Raw genomic sequence first — 23,344 nt, forward strand, 5'->3', positions numbered from 1 at the left:
GATGATAGAAAGTCAGATGCCTGGGAAGGGGGAAAGCTCAAAATGGGAGCTTCTCCCCACCCAGGATCATTTTCAAGAGCTACCCCACACAGCTGGGTATGGCTGCACCTGCCCTACTGTTTAGAACTTTGTTAAGGAAATGGTGGTTGGGAGTGGGAAGGGAAAGTGATGACAATAGAGGCTCTTCTATGAGCCTGCACCATTGTTAAAGATACTTTCTAGTCTCAATGAATCCCACCCCATCAGAACTCATCCAAGGCTACCAACCACCTAATCCTGAATGTCCTCTCCAAGCCCCTCCCAGCACCTCTCCTCCCCCACTACAAAGGGAAGCACTGGGTCTTGAACACAAGGTTTTATTAATGCACGCAGGGAGAGGGTGGAGGGAGTTGGTGGGACAGAACAAGTCTTCCCATCCCTTCCACACCCCTAGAGCACATACGGACAAAGTCTGTTGGTGGGTTTGTAAATGGGGATTGAGAGGCAGCTGGCTCTCCTTGCCCCTTTCTCAGGCGGGTAGGTGCTGGCTGGCTCCCTCTCTTCTCAGGATCCTGTGCTCCTTTCCTGGCAAGAGGGGTGAGGTGTGTCCTGAGCATGGTAGCCAGGCTGGAGCAGAGATGGCTGGAGGATAGGGTGGGTATTTAGAAGTGCCCTTGACCCAAGGAAGCTCAGAAAGGCCCGTGAGAGTTGGCCCAGAGAAGCTCACTGAAGACTGATGGAGTGGGAGGGCTGGAAACCCCCACCCCCTCACCCCCCCACCAACAACAGGAGTGCTTCAGCTCTGAGTGCCAGGAACAGAAGGGCAGTGGACTGAAAGCTCCAGGAAAGCAAGGGCTCTGTCTTTTTTCATCTCAGAATTCCCAGAACCTGAACAGGGTCTTGCACATAGTAGGAGGTTGGTCAATAACGTTCACTGAATTGAATGTAAAGACTGCCCAGAGAAAGGAGGACGAGAACATTGTTCCATCCCTTTTTCCCTTCTCTCTGAGGAGAGCATGGACACTGCTTGGGGGACATGTGGCTGGAAAGAGAAAGAGGAACCAATCAGACCTAGAGGGGAGAAGGGGGCCAAGGCACATCTGGTTGAGTTGGCAGGGGGGAAAGGGGCTCAGGAAGATGAACAGACAACAAGCCCCAGGACAAGGCCAGCAGGGGTGGGAAGGGGGGAATCTGTTCCCTTCCAAGGTTGGGGAGTCACAAGAGGAAACAGGAGCGGCCCCGCTTGAGTGGCGTTGGATTGAGCACGGCCCGGACAGCCTCAGCGAACACTTCTTTGACGCCATCCTGCTGCAGTGCAGAGCACTCGAGGTAGCGAACGGCATGGATCTGCTTGCTCAGGGCTACGCCCTGCTGGGGTGTGATGGGCGCCTGGCCCTGCTCCTTCAGCCGCCTTACGGCATCTGGCTGGGCCCGCAGGTCCTTCTTGGTGCCCACGAGCAGGATGGGCACGTCAGGGCAGTGATGACATACTTCTGGATACCACTTGTGCCGCACGTTCTCGTAGGAAGGTGGGCTGGCGATGGAGAAGCAGATGACAAAGACGTTGGTCTGGGGATAGGACAGGGTGCGTAGCCGGTCATATTCCTCCTGCCCTGCTGTGTCCCACAGGTTCAGATTGACGGTGCGCCCATCCACAGTGCTTTGGGCACTGTAGTTGTCGAACACCGTTGGGATGTACTCCTTAGGGAAGGCATTGGTGGTATAGCAGATGAGAAGGCACGTCTTGCCCACTGCCCCGTCGCCCACCACCACACACTTGATGCTCTGCATCGTGGCGGCTGCGGCGGGTGCAGCTGTGGCCCAACTTGCTTGTCTCAGCCAGAACCCCCACAGTGGCAGCCAAGGCTTCAACCTGTACATGAGAGACACAAGGAACGAGAGATGTGCCATTAAAATGGGAAGGGTCTGGACAGGATCTGAAGCTGGGAGGAACCCTAAAATTCAGCCCAATTCCTGACTTTAGAGAAGGGCAAACTGAGACATAGGTCCAAGTCATTCTGACAGGTACCTGAACTATAGTTTAAAGCCAGGTCCTCTGAGTCCAAATCCAGTTTTCTTGTATACTGTATTTCCCTACTAGATGATCTTAGTGTTTTAAGGACTGCGCCCTTCACCCCCTGAGGTGAGCGAACATGAGATGTAGAATTAAAAGGGACTGGAGACTATCTAGTGTAATTGACATTCTTCTCCAACATTTTTAAAATGGGAAAATTGAAGTCTAAAGAAGGGGGAGGTGATTTTGACCAAAATAAAACACACACAGGTTATTCCTGGCAAAATGGAAATAGAGGCAAAGGGAGACACAAAGGCTTTGGGACCATGGGAGATGAGAACCCAAAAGAGCTGGCAAGACTGTTGTCACTGCACACATGTACACAACTAACACACACTCTCTCTTCCTTCCCTCCGTGTCTGTCTGTCTGTCTGTCTCTCTCTCTTACACACACACACCCACCTCTAGCTCCTTGGCTTCCCATTATAGCAAATTATAGAAAGGAGTAGTCATTCATTCAATAAGCAACTATTATGTAAGGAATTATGTCTCCCCCTTTTCCCAGGGATCTATCACTGGACATAAATTCAGAGGGAAGTAACTAAAGAAGTCATAGTTAGGCAGGTGCATACTCTGTTATTAAAATTTTTAGCCCCCCAAGGTTTACACAGGGTGCCAAGGATTAACAGCATTATGTTCAGACTCCAGGATCTCTGACAGAAATGACTGAGTCTTGGGTGGAGAGCAATAGTATCTCCATTTGAAGAGAACCGCAGATTCTCTTGAGGAAGAAAGTTCAGAAGCAGGAATCTCCTCTATGATAGTTCTGACAAGGAGGTACCACATCAGCTTCCATCTGAATGTCTCCAGTGGTGGGAAATGTATCCCAAGGGAATCCATTCCATTTTTTGACAGTTCTAACAAGATTTTCCTTCCATCAAGCCTAAATCTGCCTCTCCATACCTCCCTTCCTTTGGCATCTGAGACCAAGCAGAAATAAAATCTTCTATCATATTCTGACTTCCTCAAATCTTCTCTCCTCCAGGTTTAATATCCCTAGTTCCATTAAATAATCTTCCTATAACATGCTCTCCAGTCCTCTCAGTAATCTGGCCATCCTTTCTAGATCTACTTGAGCTGATCCATGTTCCTTCTGGAAACAGAATTCTCCACATACAATTTGATTACGACAACTATAGAGGGATTATTATCACATATTGTGGATGTTATGCCTAAAATAAGTAGCTCAGGTCTATTTAGGATTGGCCAATGTCTCAATCATTAGACCAGTAGAATGACTTCAGATCTTAACCAAGATACATACAGCTTTGCTGTTATCCTGTGTTACCTTTGTGTTGCCTCCTTTTCCTAACCTGGACACAGATACCTTGCCTCTGCCTAGTTTTGGATTCTACATTAGTTCAACAAGAAATTACCCCACATACACCCTTACATTTCTGGAGACTACAGTTCAGTTATTTATACTTTCTCAACCTCAGGGACCACCCTCTCCCAGCCACTTCCTGGAACCATGGGCTGACTCCTTACTTCCCCTCCCTCCCCTAGCACCACTATAACTAATTACCTCAGGACATAGTCAACACCTAAAATGTAGTATCCTAATCCAGACTCTAAAACTAAGATGTCTCACCTCCAGTTTCAACACATCCCACTTAACTGTACTCCCCTCCCCACCCCCACCCCCCCCAACTTAAATCTGCAAACTTAAATCCGGAAAAAGTCCTACTTGGCCCTTTAGGTCTCTATTCAATTCAAATTCTGTTTCCTCCAGGAAACCCTCTCAGTTCCCTAACAGCAGCACTTTCTCAATTTTATGAAACAATTAGCACCTCTTTAAATGTGCTTGATATATATTGTTAGATTCTTAACCTCCTACAGACTCAGCTGCATGACAAGAACACAGTCTTATCTAGAGTCTTATCAGGACTGCACAAAGTAGGCCTTAATAAATGTGGAAGGAATTGGCTTGCCAACAGTGATGTTATAACTGAGTAGCTACCAAATAGCCTACATAGGGAACTAGAGAAAGATGTGCTCATATAGGCAAAAATATGGATAGATTTTTTGCCATATTTAAATTCTGAATGCTCCAGACATATTGATAACTCTTCCTCTACCCCCACCCCACCCCCACAGCCCTAGCATCCTCAGAGTCCTATTCCTCCCTCAAGACAGTCATCATCAGATGGCAATTTCCTTAAACTGTACTAGATATGTGGTCAAAACACCTGGGTTCAAATGTTAACTGTGCTACTTACAATTGCCTAATTGAGCCTGGTCTTTTTACTCCATCTCTTTGGGCCTAGATTTCCTCCTCTGGAAAATAAGTGTCAGACTAAATGCCTTCTAAATTTTATTGCTAAATTCTGTAACATGGAGCAACTCCTGAAACATAGATCCTAGAGTCCTGGAGTTGTGCCTAAGTAGTGCCTAAGTCTTTGGTAACATCTCCTTACCTATGTCAACTGCCTGTAACTTTTGCAGAGTGCTTTGAAATCTTTATTGTCCGTTGTGAAGCTTAATAGTCACCTAAAGGTGGCATAGGAATAACTATATTCAAATCAAGCCTCAGCCACTAGCTGTTTCTTTACTGGGCAGTTTCTTTAAGTCTAAAATGAAAATAATAATAGCACCCCATTCCCAGGGTTACAGTAGGGATCGAATGTGTTTAAATATATAAAGCGCTTGGCACTGTGCCTGGCAAATAGTCAGAGCTTAATAAAGGCTTACTTTGTTCCTTTCTATAGGTGGTAAATACACAATAATTATTGACTGAATTGAATTGCCTCATATCCTTCAAAAATTCTCTTGTCCAATTATCCCCTAGTCTTTATCTTTGTAACCTTTACTTAAAGGCTTTAACTTCTGTGTCCTGGCCAGCAGCTTCCTCCTGATTCTCAACTCCAGGGAAGGCAGCAAAATACCATGGAATGAATGGCAGGGCTTATCTCTGTGGGACTCCAGGCAAGTCATTTCAATCTCTGTGGGCCTGTTTCCTCACTCCTAAAATAAGGGAGCTGCCCTAGATGACTTCTGAGGTCCCTTCCAGATCGAAATCTCTAATCCTAGGAGTCTGTTTGTAGTGACCCAGTCTCATTCTCCTCTCATTCTTTTGTCACCCCAGCCGAGACTGACCATGTCCTCCTCATGAATCTGTCATAGTTCTCTACTGCCTTCAAAAAGGTCCAGATGTGTGACATTCAGTTCTCCTCTATCTGGCCCCACACAATACCCAATCTTATAGTCCTAATTCCTGGAGGAAGTCAATCCTTTTGAACTGGCACAGACCTGATACTAACTACTTCAGGTCTCATCTCTCTCCCCAGGACTACTGCAGTAGTCTCCCACTCTTCCCCATCTTCCACCCAGCTGCCAAATTGATATTCTTAAAACATCACCCAGGTTAAATAGCTCCAGGGCCTTTTGTTTGGCTCTTAATAAATTCCTTTCTTTTGCTTGCAAAGTCTTTCCCAGTCTGACTACAGTTTACTTCCCAGGCCTATGGGAATCCATGAATGCCACTGCCCATCCAAACGGCCTTCTCTGCTATTCTTCATATACCACATTCCATTTCCCGATCTGTCTTTGTAGAAGCTTGTCCCCCATGCCTGGAATGCACTCCCTCCTCACCTCTGCCTGAAAGAATCCCTAGATTCCTTTGAAGCTCAGCCAAATGCCGCCTCCTGCAGAAAGCCTTTCCTGTTGCCACCAGCTACTGTCTTGCCCCTTTCCCAGAAATTACTTTGTATATATTCTGTACTTTATTTTCTATGTGCAAACTGTTTTCTCCAAAGAAAGTTACCTTCTTAAGGACAGTAACTGTTTCAGTTTTTTTGTTTGTTTGTTTTACTGACTAACCATAACAGCAGAGGCTCCTTTTCCCCCCCAATACTAACTTTTACCAGTGTTGCTATATGGCAGTGAGACATGACTGCCTCTAAAGAGCAAAAAGTGACTGTTATAGAGAGTGCAATGGCTGAAGGGGCAGAGAGACAAGGGAGAGGGGAGCAGAGTGTGAGCAGACTGAAACAGCAACCAGTGGGGGACTCTAAGAAAGGACAAAAGGAAATGATGTCATCAAGGAATGGTTCCCCAGGAAAAGATGTTCTGCTAGCATGGCAAAACATGACAGATGGACAGCCACAGCACTCCTATTGGCACCATTCTGGTGTCATGAAAAAAAGCAAGGAAGGTCTCTGGTAAGTCGGCCAGACCCCCCTTGGTGAACTCTTGGGAGGTCACAAAAGGACCAGGCAAAAACTGTGCATCCTTGGAGATGTCAATTAACTTTTCCAAGCTTTTTAGTTTTCTCTTCTGTAAAGTGGAAATCATCACATCCACAGGGGCTATCTAATTTTTTTAAGGCAATTGGGGTTAAGTGACTTGCCTAAGGTCACACAGCTAGGAAATGTTAAGTGTCTGAGGCCAAATTTGAACTCAGGTCCTGCTGGCTTCAGGCTACCTATCTATCTTACAAAGGAAAGCACTTGGCAAACCAGAGAACAATAGAGCTATTCGTAATTGTTACATTCTGTTCTCTGATTTCAGGGGTGTCTCACACCCTGGAAACTTTCAGAAGACAGGGCCTGGTTATCTCCCTTTTGGTTTTCCTGTGGCAAGGTTGGATATAGTGTTGGGCATATAAGAGATCTCAGTTTGGGGAAATTTGGGGAATCATGGATTCCATTCTACCCCCAAGGGGGAAACCAAAATATCTGATCCGCCTGGTACAGGCCTTGTTACAATGGACCTTCTTTTTCTAGTTATCTTGAGCCTGGTGGAAACCTAGTACAGAAGTGAAGACTAAAGAAAATACTCAATCAAAATGTATGCAATATCAGGGACCCAGAGTTAGATGGTAAATCCCTTTCATTGACAATTTCCCCATGAGACCAAAACCAGAAGGGAAAAGACAGCAAGTATCACCATCCTCAATCTCACACACCCCCCATCATAGTTAAAAAGCACTTTAAGGTTTACAAAGAGATTTACGAATAACTTATTTGATCCTCACAACCACCCTAGGAAGATCATGATGTTGTTATCTCCATTTTAGCAGATGAAAAAACCGAGGCAGGCAGAGGTTTAGTGTCTTACTTGGGATCTCACAGCTTGTATTTGAGACTGAATTCAAACTCAGATCTCTGACTCTCAGCAAATAGATGGTGAAGTGGACAAAGTACCAGGCCTGAAGTCAAGGAAACTCATCTTTCTGAGTTCAAACCTGGCTTCAAACACTTAACTAGTTGTGTGACCCTGGGCAAGTCATTTTATCTTGATTGCCTAATGATAAACCAGTCTAGTATCTTTGTCAAGAAAACCCCAAATGAAGTCAAGAAGAGTCAGGCATGACTGAAATGACTGAACTCTGATTCCAGGTTCAGCTCTTTATTGAACCACCTAGCTGCCAATATAATCAGATTCCAACACTGAGATTAGAAACAAAAAAGAACTGACTTCAAATCCTGCCTTATACATTTATTTACTGGCTATGTGACATGGCACAAATCATGTAATTTCTGCCTCAGTTTCTCCATTTGTAAATGGGGATATATTAGCATTTACCTCACAGGATCATTGGAAGAATCAAATGAGATATGGATAACTGCAAAACTAAATATAAATATTAGGATTATTAGGAAGCCACTAGCCTGTATTTCCATGAAACCATTTGCATAACCATTTGCATGAGTCCTTTGTGTTTTAGGGAAGCTGCCTCCCAATTTGTAAGGAAGCTTTTCTTTATATTAGGCTAATGTCTACATCTCTGCAGCTCTTTCCACTGCTTTCAATTGCACACTCCCATCTCTCTAATTGGATGACAAGTTTACTGAATGTGGCATCTTGGCTTTCCTTTTTCTCCCTCACAGTATCATTAGGCACTAGCCTAAGCACAGTCATCACTTGCTACAACCTTATTAGACTTTGGAGCTTTCATACATGCACACACACACGTATGTGTGCATAGCTATACACACATACATATACAAAGCAAATATGTATTTGTTGGGATCATAGGATTTAGGACTTAAGGATCATCTAGTATTGATGTTCTTAAGAAAGATGAGAATTTTAAAATACTATAGCTTAAAGGACCAGGTAAGTTTTTGCATCAGTTGGTTCTCCTTGTCCTTTTAATGTCCTGTGGTTAGATTTTAGGTAGTCTATGAACTGGGCTGGAAAAAAAAATGCATCATTATTTTCACTAATTTCTAATTAGAAGTTAGTGCTTTGTTAAATTATTGAAAAACCAATTTGATTCTGAGAAGGAATAATTAGATTGTCAAGGGATTTATGGCCCATGAAAGGTTAGGAACCCATGATGATGATGATAACCAGCACTTATATAAGACTAAGATTTGCAAAGCTTTTATCTCCTTTAATATTTATAAAAACTCTGGGAAATAGGTGCTATTATTAACCCCATTTTACAGATGAAGAAAGCAAAATAATCAGAGGTTAAATGACTTGCCCATGGTCACAGCTAGAATCTGAGGTAGGAGTTGAACTCAACTCTTCCTGACTTCAGGTCCAGCTTTCTATCCACTTAGTTAGATTTAGCCTAACTTCTTCATTCTATAGATATGGAAATTGAGGCAAAGAAAAGTCAAGCATCCTATTTAAACCTGACATGTCCACCTTGGTTCAGTATAAACATTGGTATAATATAAGGAGCACTTGCTGATTTGAAATCTTTTCAATCCTGAGAAGCATCCAAGACACAGTTCCTACTGTCACTGAAGAACCTGCCTAGGTGCTGGGAGAGTGAACTAGAAAGATTGGGAGAGGAAGCCCAGATCAGGGTCCAAGGATTCAGGTTCTTCCTTCTACCTTTGGGTGAAGGTCCAGGCTCAGGTTTATGGGGAAGATTTTCAAAGCATTCCAATGGGCTACAATCGCAATGATTTGCCATAGTCTAGTTATCTCAAAATATGACAAAATGGTAAATGCCATCCCACTGAATGTGAAAGTTAGAAGACCTGTCTGAGGAGTCAACTCTGACATTGGCAAGACACTTCACTCCTGACTCATCTGTAAAATGCTGCCACCACTACTCAGATAACAGAGTTATCATGATGCTTATTATCTTATGACAATACAATTTGTAATCTCTACAGTGTTATAAAAATATGTGCTATTCTTAGAGTCTGTGGCCAACACTTAGCTCTATACTTCTCTCCATCCTTTCAGATTTTAGTGGCCATTTATGTTTCTAGACCAGGAGTTAACCCCCAACATTCTGCCACTTGGCTAAAGGATTTTACACTTTCTTAGGCTGCCTCTTGACTTCAAATCAACAAACACCTTTCCTTCTAGGTATCTAGCTCAAGTGCTGTGGAAAGAGGAGACCAGGCCCTCTGCCCCAAGAATTTCTTCTCTCAAAGCCTGATTTTCTTCCTCTGTACAATGAGGGAATTGCACTAGATAGGGCTTCTTAACTTTTCATGTGTCACAGACTCTTTTGGCAGTATTCAGGTGAAATCTATGGATCCCTTCTCAGAATGTTTTTAAAATAATAAAATACAAAGGATTACAAAGGAAATAATCCCTGAGAAAAAGAAAATTTATTTCCTAGATGTTTTATCTCCTGTGATTTCTTTATGCCTTTATTTTGTCAGGGGAGCTGACTTTAGGATCTAGGAGCTCTAATGATCACAGACAAGATATGGGAGATGGAAACTAATTATACAACAGTTTATAAAATGCTTACTACACATCAACTCATTCAATTGGACCCTTGTCACAACTCTGTGAAGTAGGTGTTGCAAATATCATCATCGGCATCTTATAAATTGCTAAAAATGAAACTGAGAGATGAAGTGAACTGTCCAAGATCAAACAACTTGATCAGGGAAAAAAGCGGGCTCACACTCAAATAACTATCACAGGTGGCATATGCTCTATGCCAGTGGGTACTACAAGGAGGAGAGATCACTGTGAGTTGGACATCCATTATTTCTTTTTTATTTATTTATTTATTTATTATTTAATAGCCTTTTATTTACAGGTTATATGTATGGGTAACTTTACAGCATTAACAATTGCCAAACCTCTTGTTCCAATTTTTCACCTCTTACTCCCCCACCCCCTCCCCCAGATGGCAGGATGACCAGTAGAACATCTATTATTTCTATGATGTTAGCAAAACTTTCCTCTCCATCTCTGACCTCAGTTTCCTATGAACTGAAGGAATTGGACTGATCTTGATGATCTGTAAGATCTCTTCCAAGTCAAGTTATGTGATCCAGGAATTGACTGATTCCCTGGGTATCATTTTGAAAGAACTCTGGATTAATTTTTTAAAATTAAAAAAAAAAAAAAAAGATATTTGACATAGGTTAGACAAATGTCTGTTAATCTGATTGGGGTTTTACTTAGCCATACCGTTTAGATCAAATCTAATTCCTCAGCCTTTAAGGTTCCAACAATATGGTCCAAAACTGATGCCCTCCTCTTTTCATTAAAGAATATTGTGGAATGTGGATTCAGAATGAGGCATATTTTTAAATCAAGAGTCAATGTGTTTTGTTTTTGGCGCTAAAAGGATTAAGGTGGAAGAATTTACTGGGAAGTTAGATAGCAATAAAAAAAAGGATCAATAAAAACTTTTCTTTAAAAATCCCAACCTATCTTTCTAGCCAGGTAGGCCTTATTCCTGGTGTTACAGTTGCAGGCACCAGAAACTTTCCCTTTCAAGTTCCAGCTCTTCCTACTCCATAGGGCCTGCCTTTCCTGCTCACCTTGACTCCAAAGGATCATAGATTTTGAATTGCAAAGGACCTTAGAAGTCCAACTCATTTATTTCACACATGAGGAAACTGGCTATGCCTTGCAAAGAGAGTAAATGGGAAGAGTGGGATTTAAATCCAGGTTTTAAAATTCTAAACCCATCAAATTTTCTGCAGCATCTTGTCTTAAAAGCCCATTACAGAGCGAGTCAGTACCTCTTCCTTCAAATCCAGACTGGTGGTCCCTTACCACTCACTGCATGCAAACCTTAAGAGTCTGTGAAGTTAATCTCTCTCATCATGCCCTGTGACTGTTCCCTGTGCATGAGCCTAAACTCCCCAGCCAGGCCGGAATTCCCTTGAGACAGGGGTCTCTTCCTCCTCCAAGTACAGGAAATCTTAGTAAATACAGATAGTTTGTCAGTGAATGACTTGCTGATGCCCACCCCTTTCTCTTAATGGACATCAGCACTTCCGGTGTCTACATCTTAAAAGAAAGGAAAATTTGCCCACAAGAATGAGCCCTCCCCCTTGACCTAGACAACTCCCATTGGCATCAGTCATTAGTAGGTGACTGAGGCCTGAGAATAGACAGAAAAAGGGATAAAGACAGAATCTGTAGATACTTAAGGGACCTCTGAGACCATTTAGTCATGTCTCCATGGTTTGTCTCCCAGCTTTCACTTTGAGTGAAAGGACCTCAAGTGAAGGGAATGTATGATGTCCTAAAGCTAGCCTGGCCATTTTTCAATAGATTCTGTTGTAAGAAAATTAACACCGTAGAGACCATCTAGCTTCATTTTTTAACAGAGAAAACAGGGGGAAGGGACTTGCCCAACATACTAAATGAGGACTAACATCTCTTCTTTCCTAGATCACTGCTCTCCACTACACCCACACTTTTCCCTTCCCATCCCTCCCTCCGACTCCCAAGCACTAATTTAAAGGCGCCAGAATTTGGTGTACAGCTTAGAGGATTGAGGGAGGATACCACTGTACTTCCTGACCCATGCCAGGCTACAGCTCATAGCCAGGGGCAAATCTGTTCCATGTCCTCCTTCTCATCTCTGATTTTTTGGAATTCCTCTAATGTCCTTCAACAAAATGCCAATGCCTTCACCATGAAGCCTTCCCTGATCTCCCGTGCTCCCCTTCTATCAAACACAAACTAATCTCTCCCTTCTCAAATTTCTAGTTTCCTCTTTCTGTTCTTATTATACTTTTCCTCCTACCATTCTTATTTGTGCATATGTCTAATCTCTTCTGTCTTTGAGGACAGGTCTTATTTTTACTTTCATCCTTGTATCCCAAGCATGAAGCACATAGTTGGTGCTAAGTGTTTACTGAATTTCTGAATTAAGAGGAGAGGAGAAACCAGAGAAAGGACTAATGATAGGGCCTGACGGTTAGAACAGGGGAAATGTCCCAACAGGGAGTGGGTGGCCGGGCTGTGAAGAGGGGAAGGAAGAACCCAAAGGGGGGAAGATTGGGGAAGAAGAAAGGGGGATAAGTGGGGGAAATCCCAAGGGGTAAAAGCTGAATTTTCCCAGCTTCTCCTTCTTATGTCTCCCATCAATGAGACTACCCATCATCATTTCCTGGGTCTGACTCCATCTCCTAATTCTTAAAGTGCATATATCAAAGTACACCAAGTTCAGCTTTCTCGTTTTACAGAGGAGGAAAGTGAGGTCAAAGGGGAAGGGAATTGCCCATGGTCATGTAGCCTGAGACCTGAGCACTGGGCTTTTGATTTCCAACCTAATTATTGTCCACTCTGATTATTATATGGAAAGGACTTTAGAGATCAAGTCCAACCCCATCATCTTACACAGGAGAAAACAGAGGCCTAGGAATTCATCTCTGAATTATTCCTTCCATACAAATAACTCCCAATGTATGCAAAGAACTCTACAGAAAATTACATAGAGTACTGAAAGGATCCCCAGGGTCACATAGTTTTTGTCATAGATGGGACCTGAACCTGTTTTCTGATTTCAAGGTCAGCACTAAGCCAGTATCTCATAAGGAATAAAACAGGCAAATAAATCCTAGTTAATCCCATATCCTATCTGTTCTTGATCTTCCAATATCTGTGCAGCACTCATCCCTTTCTAGATAAACTTGTAGCTTTAGTCAGAGCCTGGGCCACAACTCTTCCCTTATTGTTTCACAGTAGCATCCTCCTTACTCTAGCATCTCTCCTATACACAGTGTCATAGCTACCCTGTAAATGAACTCTGACTTTGACCACGACCCCACTCAAGAAAATGCATGCCAAAGATCTTCATGGATAACCGGAGAAAGGACATTCTAGACACAGAAACAGATTCTGGATATGGAACATAAGAATTAGAAGGATCAGGGAGAAAATTAAAGCCAGAGAGTGTGGCAAAGAATTGGAACAGAACCCTCCAACTCTAAAGCAGATAACTGTTATCCACTACATTAATATAATGGGTCTGGTACAAGTGTAAAGGTCATCCTGAATTCAGTGAGCCTCTGGAGTATGGGGTAGGGAGAGAAGAGATTAGGGAGAGGATCTGGGCTAAGGACAGAGAGGACTGTGGGGAAGAGTGGAAACTGGCTACAGTTAATTGAACATGATCTTTTTATTCTTTCTCTCATTCCCTGCAAGACACAGGCAAGTGTGAGTTAGTTCCTCCTGTAATTTTGGGGGATTCTCTATTGCTTTGGCCATTTACCCCATTTTCCTGTCACTGTGGATTTGAAGGAAGAGGGAATTGGGTGCCAGGGTCCCAGATTTTAGTAAGAGGTGTAGTCTTTGTGCTAATCACTCACTGAAAGATCTAATCACCCCCCCCCCCACACACACACACACATACACATATACCACCCCCATTTCTAATGAAGCAGCCAGACTTAGGCTGTAGCTAGGGAGGAAATGGAATTGTAGTTTAACTTGGCTGGCAGCCCACTCCTCCCTAGACCACTGGGGCCCTGGGGGAGGGTAGAAGGGAAGGGGCTAATATATTCTAAGGTTTAGGCCTCCAATAAGGCCTGGGGGGATGGATCTTGGGGCCACCAAAAGTTGGGGTGAAGCTCAGTCACAGCTGTGTGGAAGAAGGGGCTGGGTGGGGCAATGGAGAAGAAGACTCCTTAGGGAATCCCAGGGGTGGGACTTAGGCTGCCAGAGGATTCAGAGATTCACTGAATGGTGAGCCAGAATGGTTTTCCTTAGAACAGAAGAAAAGCTGGAAGGAACCTCAGAGGTCTTCTGGTCCAGCCCCACTCTTTTCTCAGAAGAGGAAATCAAGGACCATGTAAGGCAAGGGACTTGCCCAACATTAACCATTGAGTGAGGCAGTCAGTAGCAGAACTTGGACCTCAGTATCTTGATCTCAGGCTCAGGGTTCTTATCACCGTGCTAGACTCTGCACTCCTAATGAGAATTTCATATCCAACAGTCAAACAGCATAGAATGGCCGGAAGACCAGTGTTGTCTCCCCTTACCCCCACCCCCATCTCCCAAGGCCACCCACACCCTCCCCAACAGGAAGGACGAACCTCCACCCCCCCACCCCCTCCATTTCCAAACCAACTCAACCCTGGCCCCAGACTCCACCTCCAAGGAGGCTGGAGGGGGGTTTCCACAGGGGAAAGTATGTGTCAGGGAGGAAACTCCACTTCTCTTCTCATTCCTCCCCAGCCCCAGGCTCATCCCCACCCTAATCCCCCCTCCCCCTCCCACACACACATCCCCCTCACCTCCAGGGTACAGCCCTGAGGCACTTATCCTACACTAATCCCAAGGACTGTAAATTCCAGTGTCACACCTATATCTCTTCATAAAATGAACTAGGATTTCAATAGCATTTACTATAGGCCAGGCAGGCACTGTTTGAAGCTCTCACAACCCCAAGAGACAAGTGCCCATTTTACAATTGATGAACCTGAGGCAAACAGAGGTAAGTACCCCAGGTCACACAGTAAACTGTAGTTTGAGGCCAGATTTGAACTCAAAGTCTTTCTGACTCTAGGCTCAAAGTTCTATCCACTGACTTATCTGATTGACCTGATTTCAGGGCTCCGTATACAGTAGGTGATTAATAAACAGCTGTTGAATCAAATGTATTTATTTATTACAATTTTTAGTAGTATTTTATTTTTCCAAATACATGCAAAGATAGTTTTCAACATTGACCTTTGCAAAACCTTTTGTTCCAAATTTGTCTCCCTCCCCAAGATAGCAAGCAATTTGTAAATCAAATTTAGTAGCAGTTTATTCCATCCTTATCACAGCCATAAGAGGAAGGAAGGTAGTACTGCTATATTATTATCCTAACTCAACAGCTGAGGAAACGAAGGCTCGTAGGGTGGAAATGGCTGTGCCCAATGCCACACAGTAAATGCCAGAGAGAACATTCATACAATGGATCAGAGATGAGTCTCTCAACCAAGAGGCCAACCAGGTTGGCCAGGGAGGCTCCTTTAAAGTTGATCAGGTAGAGTTCTGTTGGAAAAGGGGTTGGTCAAATGGTTCCTCTAGGGACTCTAAGCCCTCTTCCCATCTCATGGAAAATGTTGTACAGCAGAAAGAGATCTGCACTTAAAAGTAAAGAAACCTGGGGTTAACATTAGCCAGATGGCCCTGAACCTGTTTCCCCACCTATAAGATGAGGATATCTGCGTGGTCCATCAAATGAAATACTACACATAAATTGCTTTACCCACCTTCAAGTGCAATATGAATATTAAACCAGCAATATTACTAACATTTACTTCCCGAGATTGTGGTGGGTTAAGTCGTTCAAATGCTTAAATTGCTATTGATAAATGAGCTATTATTCTTATTAAGTAAAACTTGGACAGTTCAGGGACCAACCTGCTCTATCTTATCCAATAGCTAATAAGGCCAAACCACTCCACACCAGGGAGTAAAGTGTGAAAAGTAAGGCAGAAAGTGGAATTCCCTGTGTTGAGGGGGAAGACACAACCTGGTGGGAGAAAGCTAACAGCCAGAGGACAAAGTTGGATTAGAAACATTTCTAAGGAGGTACAGAGCTCTGCATTAGTAGAAAGATTGGGGAATCTGAAGCTGACAGGGGCTAATCTGGGCAAATCTGGGCAGATTTCCTGTAGGAAGAAGGGAGCCTCTAACAGTTGTTCAGAGTAATAGTGCTGAGAGTAATAGATCATCTTATTTCCATGATTCTACTTCAACCCCCTCATTTATCTGAGGAGGAAACTGAACCAAAAAGGGAAGGGACCAACCTATTGTCATACTAATAAGCTAGTGTCAAGAGACAGGGTAAGATTGGTTATCCTGAGCCCCAGACCAATGCTTTTTACACAAAGGAAAGGAAGTTTTGTGATCTATAGCTCCACTATTTCCTGGAGCTCAGGGTTCAAACACTACCTTAATATATTAATTAATATTGATCCCTTCAAGAAATACACAGGAGCATAAAGGCATATAACTGTCTCATTATATCATATATAAACATAGACATACATACATAAACACACACATATATAATATATACATATATATATATATATATATTAAGTGCCTTAATATATCAATTAATATTGATCTCTTCAGGGAATAGACAGAGTAAAGGCTGATAACTGGTAGGATTTTTTTTGAGGAGGAGTCAGGCCCAAGTTAAATTTTAATTTATCTCTACTATGTGGCTTTCTAGGGCTTCAAGGTCCCCCTTTGGATACCAAAGGACTCAAGCTGATGGTCCCTTCCAGGTGTAACAAATATGATTTTATAAAGCTATGACTGAATTCTGATGGATGTGGCTCTCTTCAACAATGAGATGAACCAAATCAGTTCCATTGTTCAATAATGAAGAGAAACATTTATACCCAGCGAAAGAACTATGGGAAATAAGTGTGGACCACAACATAGCATTTCCACTCCTTCTGTTTTTGTCCACTTGCATTTTTGTTTTCCTTCTCAGGTTATTTTTGCCTTATTTTTAAGTCCGATTTTTCTTGTGCAGTGAAATTACTGTATGGATATGTATACATATATTGTGTTTAACATATTAAAAAAAAAATAAAGCTATGATTGCATCTCTAAATTCTACTCCTGACAGGCTCTTCCCTATGAACCAAAGAGCAGTGGACTACTTACTCTCCATCTCCCTCATTCTACTCTCCCCTAAATAGTCTCAGTCTCATATGCCGAAAGGCAGCCTTTCTTCATTCCTCCTCCTCACAACTACTCATTGGGACCATGAATTCTTGATAGGATTAGCCATAACTCCCCTCAAAACCTAAGGGACACTAAGTATTGCAGTATATATAGGATTGGGCCTGGAGTCAGAAAGACTCAACTCCACAAATTCAAATCTCAGACCACTACTAACTATATGACCCTGGGCAAGTCACTTAACCTTGTTTCCTTCAGTTGTTCATCTGTAAAATGAGCTGGAGAAGGACAGGGCAAACCACTCCAGTATCTGCTAAGAAAATTCCAAATGGGGTCAGAAAGAGTCAGACATAATGACATAACAAATGGAGACAGGAAGAACTGCCTTCCAATCCAGCTGTAAACACTTACTAGCTCTGTGATACTGATTAAGTCACTTAACTTCTCCTTGCCTCATTTTACTCAATTATAAAATGGGGATAATAATACTACTTATTACTGCAGAGAGTTGCTGAAGATCAACTGAAGTATTTTTAAACGGCACAGTGCCTGGTACATAGTAGGTACTTAATAAATAAGTGTTTCCTTTCTTCCTTCCTAAGGGTGGAACTATTAAGAATCCTAGAAGTGAACTCACTTTTCAAAGGCTTATTCCAGCTCTCTGAGTCTATGAATAGCTCAGCTGGAAGATAACTTTTGGTGCAAGACTGCTTGGATCTGTGGTTTCAGGGATGACGACAGTACATCTGAATGTATAGCAGAAAGGGCCTTTACTTTAAAATCAAAGGCCATGGGTTCACATCTTGTCATCTAATCTCAATTCTTCACTGGACATCATTTTCCTCCTTTGCCAAAGGAGGAGTTATTGCTTTCTAGGACCTGGTCCTATTATCGACCACTCAGTTTCTAAGCACCTCCCTTTCTCTGATAATGCTAGGTGCCTTTTTCTAACATTTATTTCCCTCTTTCCCTTTTCCTCCCTATTCCTACACAACCCAGACCACAAAAGTTAATTTTCTAGGTTATGTTTACAAGGGACAAGAAACTATAAAAATTTAGGTCCACAAACCTGAAGAAGACAATAGCCTTACAGATAAAAGGAATCTGACAGGTGACCATAACCTTCTGATCTAATCCTTAATTTTAAATCTTTAAAGTTTCTCAGGCCTAATCTGGTCCTTAATTTCTCAGTCTAGGCTAGAAGTACCTTCCAGTGTCTGGATCCCTTCATGGCCCTACATGAGCACATCATTATTACTCATAGAGATCATAGGACTTAAAAAGGAAAGGCCTTAGAGATCACCTGGTCTGGTACTTCTTAACTTTTTGTGAACGTCCCAGACTCCTTTGACAAACTACTGAAGCCCTATGGACCTCAGAATCACATTTATGAATGCACAAAATAAAATACAACGGATTACAAAGGAAACTGATTATTTTGGAATAGTTATTAAAATATGTTTTAAACCAAATCCACGGATCCTAGGTTAAGAATCTTTGAGTTTAGTCCAACTCCTCATTTTACAAAGACAGTAAATAAATAAGTTGCCTAGATCACAGGCAGTAGACAGCAAAGTTAGGATTCAAACCCAGAACTTCAGACCTAAAAGCCAGTTATCTTTATGATTCCTAGTCCTGCCTCATAGCAGTGGTCTCAGGAAGCCAGGATACTCAAAGGGACTGAAAAGTTCAAGGCTATAAAGGTTTCTTTATAGAGAACACACAGCCTAGTAGGCACTTGGGAGGAAGGTTAAGTGAGTTCATCAGTTGAGGGTCCTGGGATGGGAAGTAGGAATTGGAATCAGATCAGCCTGCAGTCAACCTTCAGGCACAGCTTTCAGAAAATAGTGAGCTCTACAAGAGGGCAGTTCCTTTCCTGGAGGAAAGGTTATACCCTTAAAAAGAGGAAGGACCCTGGGTGGTTGGAGTGGGGGGATGGAGGACAGTCCTTAAGAGAGGCAGAAGCATAGGCAAGTTGACCTTTTCAAATTTCAGTCAGGAGGTCCCAATTTCTGGTCCTTCATCCAGGGCAAGAGTTGGACTTAAATTTTTAGACTGCATAAAGACTCTCAGAAGCACGCCCATGGGGCTAGCTGAGGAGATAAAAGAGAAGCAAACCCCTAAATGTCCTCCCCTTAAGGAAGAGTGGGACTAGTTGCCTAGAAAAGAAGGTAACTTTGATGGGCAAGGCATTCAGTGGAAACTCAAGGCAGCAAAGTAAAATCCAGTTACATTTTGATTAATGTGAATAACAAATCCTGTGATGCTATGGAATTATTTGAATTTAGACTACATATTTCCTATGGGCTATAATAAATTACTACATTTCACACAATAATAATTTTGCATAGCACAAATTTGAATTCATGCAACCACTTTCCGGGATTCCTTGCTTGGACCAGCTAGGACCTAGTGGCAGTGGAGTCAGGATTCCAGCTCTTCTGCCACATTCCCATGCTGCCTTAGGCAAACAACTTTGAGTCTCTTTGGTTTTACTTTTCTCCTCAACAAAATGAAGGGGTTGGTCCCCTGATCTAGAGGATCCTTAGAAATCTACATCCTAAGATAATATAAGTGACTAAGGGATATCTAGTCTCTTCATTCATCACCCTGACCCCAGGCAATCTCAAAATGCCAGTAAGACTGAGTTCAAACAGGTTCAAACCTTCTCCCAGAACCCTGATCCTCTTACTATTACAAAACCTTTCTTCAGAGAAACTATGGAGTCTTAAAGGGAATGCTAGTGATCATGAACAGTGGAAAGAGCACTCTGGACTTGAGGTCAGAGACCTAGGAAAGCCTGCCCATCTTTACCACTGGATGGTTGCTTCATCACAGACAAGCAAAAAGTGACTGTTCCCTTTTCTGTAAAATGGAACTAACAATATTTGCAAGCACTACCTACCTCATAATTGTCAAAGAAAAGCACTTTGTACATCTTGGCTCCACTTAAAAATGAGAGCCATTGCCATCATTCCTATTCCTCCCTCATCTCCAGGCTGAAATCCTCAACCAGGATTCCTACTCCCCCAAGTGTCTGTGGAAGGAAATCCTACACATATCGTCAAATCCCTATCAATTTCTCAAGTCTGCTTTCAATACTATAAACTTATAGGAATCCCTTCATTCATGGCTGAAAACCATTACTCAGGCCCACTCCTCCCCAATCAATTCTGTTTAGAGGCAGAAGAAAACTTGACACAAGAGTACCTCCTCAATGTGGCAGTGTTTCTGTCTCAGTACATCTCCACCTTTTAGTGTTTTTTCACATAATGAAAGCTTAAATGTTTTTTCATTAATTCATTCATTTACAGTGAAAATGTCATAGTCCTTTGACCATGCCCCTGATGTGGGGGCTGGTGTATAGCTGTATATTGTCTAGAGTGTATATATATATATACCTTTTTTAACTTCCCATTCCCCATTTGGCCCACTGTAATTGCCAGTGAGGCTACACTTCATATCTGTAGCCTAGAAGATAGTAGAGACATTTTTCCTATTATATAATTCTATACTCCTTAAGTCTGGATTTTCCCTAAAATTCTGTCCTCAATAGTCTCTTTTTTCCACTCTCTTGGTAAACCCAACCATCACATCAAGGCTTTAATTACTGTCTTGATGATTTCCACATCATAAAATTCACGTGAAAAAAATCTGAGGATCTTAGTGGATTTGTAAATTCAATATGGGTCAATAGTGTGAAGTGGTAGCCAAAAATCCTAATTTGACTTTTGGATACACTAAGGCAGGGGTCCTCAAACTTTTTAAATAGGGGGCCAGTTCACTGTCCCTCAGACTGTTGGAGGGCCAGACTGTAGTAAAAACAAAAAGTTTGTTTTGTGGGCCTTTAAATAAAGAAACTTCATAGCCCTGGGTGAGGGGGTTAAAGGTCCTCAGTGGTTGCATCTAGCCCAAGGGCTGTAGTTTGAGGACCCCTGCACTAAGAGAATCCTAGTGATTAGGGATATGTATTGGATCAGAGGACATAGGTGGATTATAGTCAATTCCTGACACAACTAGGTGGTGCAATGGATAAGCCTGGAGTCAAAAAGATTGCTTCCTGAGTTCAAACCTAGCTTCAGACCTTTATGAGCTTGTGTGACCCTGGCCAAATCACTTAACTCCATTTGCCTCAGTTTCCTCATCTGTAAAATGAGTGAAATAAACAGCAATCCACTCCAATATCTCTTCCAAAGAAGACTCCAAATGAAGTCAGAGATGAATGAAAATGACGGAATGACAACAAAATTGAAAAGTGAAATCTCAGAAGAGGGTAATCAATATGACTGGAGTACCCAAGAATACAGAATAGGCTGAAGTCACCAGGGATGTTTAACTTGGAAAAGAGAAGACCTGGGGCAGGATGAAGAGGCATTTGAAAGGTGACCAACAAGAATTGAGATTTGTTCTGTTTGTGTTCAGAGGGCAAAATGAGATCAATGAAGAATGATAACAAAGAGGCAGATCTTGGCTAGCTTTAAATTCCGTCCCAAAGTAAAATAAGCTGATTTGGGAAGTACTGAGTCCTATATTTCCACTGCTTGAATGGGAACATCTTGGATGTTCCCCTTAGCATTGTAAGCTCAGAATGACTCCCACCCCTCCCCCCACTTCTGCAACATGCTCTTCCTTCAAACTTCCCTATTTTTGTCACCCTCCCCATCAGCCAGGCTCAGAAACTTCAGAACATCACTGACTCCTCCTTCTTCCTGGACTCCCATCCAATCAGTCTAGTCTGTCTCTGCAAGGTCTCTCCCATCGGTACCTTCCTCTCTGTCCCCCCCCCCAGCCCTTAGTGAGCCTAAGTCACATTTCCTTCCTCCAAGCAGTCTCCTCAATGGCTTCCCCATCACCAGCCTCTTCCCTTCAGTGCTTCCTCCAGCAGAACCAGTCACTGTCCCACAGACCAACTCCGACTGAGAAACTGGCTTTGCTTCCCCCGTGACTCACAAGAGAAAGCTGGATTCCTAAGCTTGGCATCTGGGCTGTTCCAAGGCCTGATTTCCCCCCCCCCCCCCAACCATCTCATTCCTCCGATTCCCTTTCTTCCCGTCAAAGTGTTCTCATAAGATAGGGCACATGATCGGATGAGATGTATGTAAAGCAAAAGGTTATGTAAATTCGAGCTTCTATTATCAGCTATTACGTTCTCCCCATTTAGAACAACCTCCCCTCCCCCCAGGCTGTTTACTCGGTTTCTATTCATATTAGAGGTTCAACACAAATGTCACCTCCTCCACGAAGTCCTCCTGGGTTTTCAGAAAATGACCGCTTTTCGAAACTACCCCACCTAGGAGTTGTGCCATTGCACATGCCTTGATACATACCTTGCCCAGAGAACCCTTCTAACTACAGAGGTTTCTCCGAAACAAAAATCAGCCGCATCCAGGATCCCTGCCCTAGCTTCAAACTCTCTCAAACCTCGGTCAGTGCTGACTTCAGGGAGCTTTTTTCCAGTCCTTCAGCTCATAAGCTCCCCAGTCGCTCCACACACTTTTATGGCTCCTCCCAACCTCCGGAGCAGAGACCCCTCCCTCAACCTAGAAAGTCCTGCTAATTTCTGAGATTTAGGAGAGCCCTCAATCCAACCATTTTTCTCCCAACTAGGAGCCCCATTCAGCTGCCAGGCTTTCTGCAGCCTCTGAGACCTTTCCCTTAGCCCGGAGACCCTCTAGTATTCCCCTTTCCAATTCGTGAGAGCCTTCTTTCAGTCAGCTATCTCTCTCTAGCTCACGGGTCCTTTCTCCCATCCCTAGCATGACTTTTCCCCCGACACAGAGAAAGCTCCAATTCGGAGACCTCCTCCCTTAGCTCAGACACCCCCCCCCCCCCAAACTCAGCCAGATCTTTCCCAAAGCGCGCAACCTCAGGGAGCGCCTGCCCTCCCCGCGGCTCTCTCCCAGGAAGACGTCCCGGCCACCCCGAGCGCCCCCGCCCCCTCCCCAGGCCGGGCAGGCAGAACGGAGCCGGGGCGGCGCGAGCGCGGCCCCTGCCCCTGCCCGCTCCCAGCCCCAGCCGCCGCCCAACTTCCAGTCCTCCGGCTCGCAGCAAAGTTTGCGGGCTGGGGCCGCGCGATCTCTGCCGTCCCTGCCCGGCCCGGACGCGGAGGGCCGGCTGGGGGCGCAGGCTCACCTGGTCCTCTCCCTCCCTCCCTCCCTGCCGGCGCGGGGGGCGCGGGGGGCGCAGGGGGCGGCGGCGGCGGCGGCGGCTCCGGGGCCCGAGAAGGAAGTGAGAGAAAGAGGCCGGAGGAAGTGGGGGGGGCGGGGGCCGGGGCCGGGGCCCGGGCCGGGGGCGGGGGCGGGGAGGGGCGCAACGAGGAAGTGCCCGGGCCCCGCCCCCGCTCCCGCCTTCTCCTCTGCTACCCTCTGGCCTCTCTTCTAGGGCCCTCCAGTCCCACCCCCTGACCTCTCCGCCTTCCTCAGCATCCCCCCGCCCCCACTCCTCCAGCCTCCCTTTGCACTCTGCCCTTTCCCGGTT

At 43.9% G+C, this 23,344-nt stretch overlaps 1 protein-coding gene across 1 annotated transcript; it reads right to left on the reverse strand.

Moving 5' to 3' along the window:
- Positions 1-336: 336 nt before the first annotated feature.
- Positions 337-23,023, reverse strand: RHOG (ras homolog family member G). Its single transcript, XM_031962034.1, has 2 exons — positions 23,000-23,023; positions 337-1,852 (listed from the first exon to the last, which is right to left on the reverse strand). The coding sequence occupies exon 2, from the start codon at positions 1,768-1,770 to the stop codon at positions 1,195-1,197; it is 576 nt and encodes a 191-aa protein (XP_031817894.1). The 5' UTR covers positions 1,771-1,852; positions 23,000-23,023; the 3' UTR covers positions 337-1,194.
- Between the last annotated feature and the right edge of the window lie 321 nt (positions 23,024-23,344).

This window comes from Sarcophilus harrisii, chromosome 3 (assembly GCF_902635505.1).
Source record: "Sarcophilus harrisii chromosome 3, mSarHar1.11, whole genome shotgun sequence".
Lineage (NCBI taxonomy): Eukaryota > Metazoa > Chordata > Mammalia > Dasyuromorphia > Dasyuridae > Sarcophilus > Sarcophilus harrisii.

Coding starts and splice junctions, on each gene's coding strand:
- RHOG (XM_031962034.1), bottom strand. CDS start 1,770: ATGCAGAGCATCAAGTGTGTGGTGGTGGGCGACGGGGCAGTGGGCAAG.